This window comes from Dendroctonus ponderosae, unplaced genomic scaffold, assembly GCF_020466585.1.
Source record: "Dendroctonus ponderosae isolate FM_Combo_2020 unplaced genomic scaffold, Dpon_F_20191213v2 Dpon_F_20191213_840, whole genome shotgun sequence".
In the NCBI taxonomy this organism is placed as follows: domain Eukaryota; kingdom Metazoa; phylum Arthropoda; class Insecta; order Coleoptera; family Curculionidae; genus Dendroctonus; species Dendroctonus ponderosae.
In genome coordinates, this window is record NW_026019056.1 from 1 (window position 1) to 5912 (window position 5912).

Here is a 5912-nt window from a genome sequence, read left to right on the forward strand (position 1 = left end):
ATGTTTTCTGATGAGGTGCTGAAAAATATGAACGGACTTCAGTGGTGGCTATCACAGAGAGATGAACCGGAAATTGCGAAACACTTGCCCACTATAATATAAAACAGTTTCTTTGGGCAAACTGCATCTTCTGCGTCTGTCGAAAGGATGTTCAGCACATTCGGATTTGTTCATTCGGATATCAGGAACAGATTGGGAATCGAAAAAGAAGATAAATTAGTGTTCCTCTTCAGACTTTATAACGAAAATGAAGAAAAAGAGAAGTGATTTCCGTTTTAGTACTATTGAGTTTACCATTAATACCGTTTAATTTTTAAGTTCACATGTGCCGTTTTCTGAGTTCTTGAGTGGAAATATAAAGTTTCTTGAAAAAATTAACTTTGATTTAAATCGTGATTTTTTTCCAAAAAAGTCAGGTGATTTAGGAGTTACATACAATACATTCATTCCAGATTATTCGGGAAAATTGGAATCTACGGTACAGTGCATCATTTGTGATGTGTCCTTTAAGAGCAAACTTGACTGTTCCTGTAGCGGTGAGCGTCGTTGCTGGACTGAAAGATCCCCCAAGCAATATGCTGACCGTGATCAACAACTTCAACGAGACTGCTGGTAAAACATCTTCGACCATCGGCAAATTTGCCGTGTGCGTAAAACCGTTGCATTTCAACTACAATAAGGTCATTTTATAACGTGATTTAAGCAATGTAGTCTTTTAACGGTTTGCGTCTTTCCAGGAGCTTCAAATAATGGAATTTATTGAACTCAACCGCCTAATGGGCGTGGACCACTTCACCTTCTATAATCATACTATCGGACCTCAGGTGTCCTGTATTCTCGACCATTACCGGAAGGAGGGTCTGGTCACATTGCTGCCATGGAAGTTGCATATGGTGTTCCAAAAGGAAATCCGAACGGAAGGACTTTTTGCAGCTTTGAATGACTGTCTTTATAGGTCGATGTACAAATTTTCTCACACGTTGCTCATTGACTTAGACGAATACATAATCCCAAACTACAACGAGACTTTACCCCAATTGATTGAGTGAGATGAAATCCGGCTTTCGAAAAATTCCCTTCTAAACCGCCTGGATGTTTTACAGCTATCTGAACCACAGACTCAAAGCCAGATCCACCGGCTCATACTCGTTCCAGAACGCTTTTTTCTACCTCCAATGGAACGATGATGCGAAAGTGGAAGAGCTTAGCGATCCGATATCGGCCAATCTAGTCACTCTAAAGAAGACCCGGCGGAAGACCAAACTGCATCCTCACAAGCAAAGGTCAAAATACATATGTCGACCAGAACTTGTTGTTGAGGCGGGAAATCACTTTGTTTGGGAATTTATACCTGCACACGGTGAGTTATTAAGCACAATTGTTCCAACTGGATTTTAGGAATTGTTTTATTGAGACGAGCTTGAATTATTTTGTGGATTTTATTCGGATGAATTTACCAGTCAGTTTACGGATGTTAAATTTAATAATGTTAAACTCGATTACACTGATAAGATAATTTATAGTATCAAACAAACTGTAGAGAGAAAGTTGAAATAATTGCTAATCATTGTCCGCATATCAGAGTTGTTGGTTTAAACGGCAAAGATGCAATATGAAGTAATCCAAAAAATATGATTTTCGTTTTTATTTTCTTTTGCAACTTCAAATCTCCGAAACATTTAACCTGGGATCAAAAGCTAAAGGCCTTGTCTAACAGACATAGTGGATTATTAAATTCATTCCTGGGTTTCAGTCATTTATTGTCTCTATTTATCAATCAAAATACGTTTCGGTGTATTTTTCCACCATCATCAGTTCTTCTAAAATAACAGAGTTAAAAAAAAATTCCATTAATTTAAAAAAACAACCACAGTTCGTCAACAGCCTCATCATATCACACATCAAACTACATCACAATTGCAATACTTTAAAACATTCTAAAATTAATTAGGCCTAACAGAAAGAGGCTAGAATTCTTCGTTCGTTCAGATACTTAATTATTTTTACTTACATGTGTAGCGTCGCTGCTTTAAGCCTTGGCATGCATTTGGAGTATTAATTTTGTTTATCGGACACAAAACGAATAAAATAATGTTTATATTGATTTTCTATTTTTCTTTGCATTCTGAAGATATTATTTTTGGTTTGCAAAATTCTTCAATACACCCGGTGTTAGTTAATATTTTATGTTTATTTCATTTAATTAATGTATGATATACTGAGCTAAGATTGTCAGTATCCGATCTGAAATCCATAGCATTGTTATGTTTTTTAATCTGTATCATTTCATGGACTCTTCTCTTATTATAATTATTCTCGTTAATCAGTATTTTTGTGTTATCAAAATCAAAATTATGCAACTTCTGTTGTACAATATACCGGTATATTGAAGAATTTTGCAAACCAAAAATAATATCCTCAGAATGCAAAGAAAAATAGCTGAAAGTAAAATAAATCAATATAAGCATTATTTTATTCGTTTTGTGTCCGATAATGGACAAAGACAAAATTAATACTCCAAATGCATGCCAAGGCTTAAAGCAGCAACGCTACACATGTAAGTAAAAATAATTAAGTATCTGAACGAAGAATTCTAATCTGTTCCCAAATTTGATTGTCCTGACAAATCACCTGTTAGGCCTAATCAATTTTAGAATATTTTAAAGTATTGCAATTGTGATGTAGTTTAATGTTTGATATGATGAGGCTGTTGACGAACTGTGGTTGTTTTTTTAAATTAATAAAAATTTTTTTACCTATCTGTTATTTTAGAAAAACTGAAGATGGTGGAAAAATACACCGAAAAGTATTTCGATTGATAAATAGAGAAAATAAATGACTGAAACCCAGGAATGAATTTCATTTGGAATTGAAACACAGTCAGGAAAGTATATACAATAGTGGATTATTCCATATACTTCGATGATTTTGAGTGTTGTAACAAGACCAAATCTATTTAAAATTTAAATACATTTTAGGTACTTTGAACGTACCAGCGGACGCAGCAATATTACACCATTACAGGATTTGTGAATTTGGAGGAAACGACTGTATTAAAACGAGCTCTACTGTAGATCGAACTGCCTACAGGTAATAACTAAGATATGTAAATAGCTGTTAATTCGCTCGATTTCTTCAAGTTGTGTTAGTTAAATAGGAATTCTTGAACGACGAACTCTTCACTAACTTTATTTCTATACAGGGTAAGGCACCGCAGAACCTATGCCTAATAAGTGAATTTCTTTACCGAATGTTCTACATACAGAGTCAGGGTGATTTTAATAATTTAATTAAATAACTCATCAAGAGTCAGTTAGGAAAAGGTTTCAAAATTTAGTTTTTCAATTGAGTTCCCAAGCAAGCACCTGTAATTCACAAAGAAAGCCCATTGCCTGAGTTTTACCCGCATCTATCCTTATTTTACAACAAAACCACAGATTTCATAACAGTTTGATCAATTATTGTTCTGGAATTTCTGGAAGTCTGAATATTAAATGCAATTAACTCTTTTAATGTCGTCCTTACCTGCCATACAAAAGCTCCTCGCTTATCCCAATCGGCATTTAAAAGTTTCAATATAAAGTCAATTTCTATGATTTTACAATTCTTCTAAATCCAGCATATTCTACAATAATTTCAAATTTAATCGGTGACACCAATTATCATTAAATTCCTCTCAATAACATCTTTCTGGTGGATTTGTGAGTTGTGGTGAACTGCGGGTTTTTTTCTAGGTCGATATTAAGATTCTACTTTTATTTTAAATTTTAGGTATTTACACAGTTTGACCAGCGCGGTGAGAGCACGGTATGACCAATTAAAGCTGAAATGCAACCTGTCGGATCCAAAAGAAGCACCGACTAAAATGTTACAAAAAATATTGCAAATGTTGAAAAGCGGTGCTCAAAGAAAAAGGTGAAAATTGTGATTTTAGCCATAGAAATTCGATCCCACATGTAAAAACAATAAATATCCTGAAACCCAATGCTGTTTCATTAATGGAGTATTTGTAATAAGTAAAATCGAGATAAAAGTAGGTATAAATCGTGCAATTGCTTCAAAGTTATGCTTATCAATTGCTCCCGGGAAATGCATAGTTGCCACCGCCTTTGACCGTAAAGGACATGGAATGCACATATTTTCAAGTTAAAAGAAAAATAATAAAACTCAGCAGAACATTTTATTTATTCATTAAATTCCTTACTCATTTGTTCATAGTAAATATTAATTTTTCCCAAAAGTTATTCGTTTGTAAACTTGGGTGCTCTTTTCTCCACAAAAGCAGTCATGCCTTCCTTTCTATCTTTAGTAGCAAAAGTCGAATGGAACAACCGTTTTTCAAGGTGTAGTCCTTCGGCTAATGTAGTCTCATAAGCAGTATTGACGGATTCTTTGCACAGTCTGGTGATCAGTTGTGAATTGCTAGCAATTTTTTCACCTAATTTGATAGATTCTTCTAGAAGCTTATCTACCGGATGCACCTTAGCTACCAAGCCCATTTTTTCAGCTTCTTGTGCTGTGATCTGCGCACCTGTTAGAACAATTTCCATCGCCTTGGATTTTCCAACATATCTGGGTAACCTTTGGGTACCGCCTGCTCCAGGGATGGTACCGATGAGAATTTCCGGTTGACCGAATTTCGCGTTTTCTCCAGCGTAGATTATATCGCACATCATCGCTAGCTCACATCCACCGCCAAGCTAAAATTTAATAAAGAAAAATTGTAGGGCTAATCTCTTAGATTTACTAATATGTCGTTTAAAATAAATTAAGAAAGAAAAATGGACGAACTGGACAGTTTCTATAAACACTTCATATAAAATGTACCTAATGATTTCAAACTTGCAGCATGTGAAGCTTTAATATTCATTTTGCTGTAAGTATTCTGTATTATTTAAATGTACATTTAAACGTAAATGAGCTTAAACGTAATTACTTGTGTAGATTTTAATCACAGAAGAAACGGGCGACTAAAACCGTCCGACTGCACCGACTAAGCGGGTTTTATGTCGCGTCCAGACCTAACAAAACATGACAACTTCACTACAGGCGATTTTGTTTCATTTTTATCCAGTGTGTATACACCTCTCTTTTACAAAGGCGAATTGTTAATGTAAAATGTGAAAGCATTCCGTTGTAAGTAAATGTTTATAAGTGGAGGAAAAATATCATTTACACTCGCAAGATGCGAAAGATGCATATTTCAAGGGAAATTGTTATTGAAAGTGTGACATTTTCAATCCGGTTTAATTTCACGCCGATCTATGGGTAAACTTTTATAAGCAACAAATTCTAAATAAAAGTTTTTGATTAACTCTAGTCTTTAACGAATAAGCTTTCCCACCTTTCTTACATATCCTATCCTACCATACTTTACTTTCGTGAACAAATTTTCTATTAGTTTGTAAACCTTGTGCGAGAAAACTAGTCATTCTACATACGTCTGATTGAGTAGCAGTTTTGATCAAATGATATGAATTAAATGATCAAAAACACTTTTTTACTTACAGCATATCCATTTACAGCAGCGATAACGGGCTTCAGATTTTTACTGACTCGACTCCAATGTTCTAAAAAGTTTCCCGTAATACAATGGGAAAACGTGTTATTTTGCATTTCCTTAATATCAGCGCCAGCTGCAAATGCTTTTTCACTCCCTGTTATAATAACGGCACCTATTCCTGTGTTTGCTTCAAGAGAGTCCAACGCATTTGATACTTCCTTCATAAGATCATTGCAAAGTGCATTCAAGGCTTTTGGTCTGTTTAGCGTTATTACTCCGACATTCTGTTTTTCTCCTGCAGTAGTTAGTTTGATAAACTCATAATTTTCTGAAATTAAAAGAAATTGTCAAATATTGAGTGCATTCTTCACCAAAAAAGTTAAGATAGCTTTATTTGATTGCTGATTTT

The 5912-nt window shown here is 34.6% G+C and overlaps 2 protein-coding genes across 2 annotated transcripts; one reads left to right on the plus strand and one right to left on the minus strand.

The window, feature by feature from the left end:
- Window positions 1–452: 452 nt before the first annotated feature.
- LOC125502328 (beta-1,4-galactosyltransferase galt-1-like) lies at window positions 453–3985 on the plus strand (the record flags this gene model as incomplete). Its single annotated transcript, XM_048669530.1, is given in 5 exon segments — window positions 453–680; window positions 738–1045; window positions 1104–1360; window positions 2979–3090; window positions 3772–3985. Coding segments are annotated over 5 exon segments (1053 nt in total), but the record flags the coding sequence as incomplete, so codon positions are not given.
- A 182-nt stretch (window positions 3986–4167) lies between these two features.
- On the minus strand, window positions 4168–5831 carry LOC109544658 (enoyl-CoA hydratase, mitochondrial; the record flags this gene model as incomplete). Its single annotated transcript, XM_048669531.1, is given in 2 exon segments — window positions 4168–4700; window positions 5509–5831. Coding segments are annotated over 2 exon segments (782 nt in total), but the record flags the coding sequence as incomplete, so codon positions are not given.
- Between the last annotated feature and the right edge of the window lie 81 nt (window positions 5832–5912).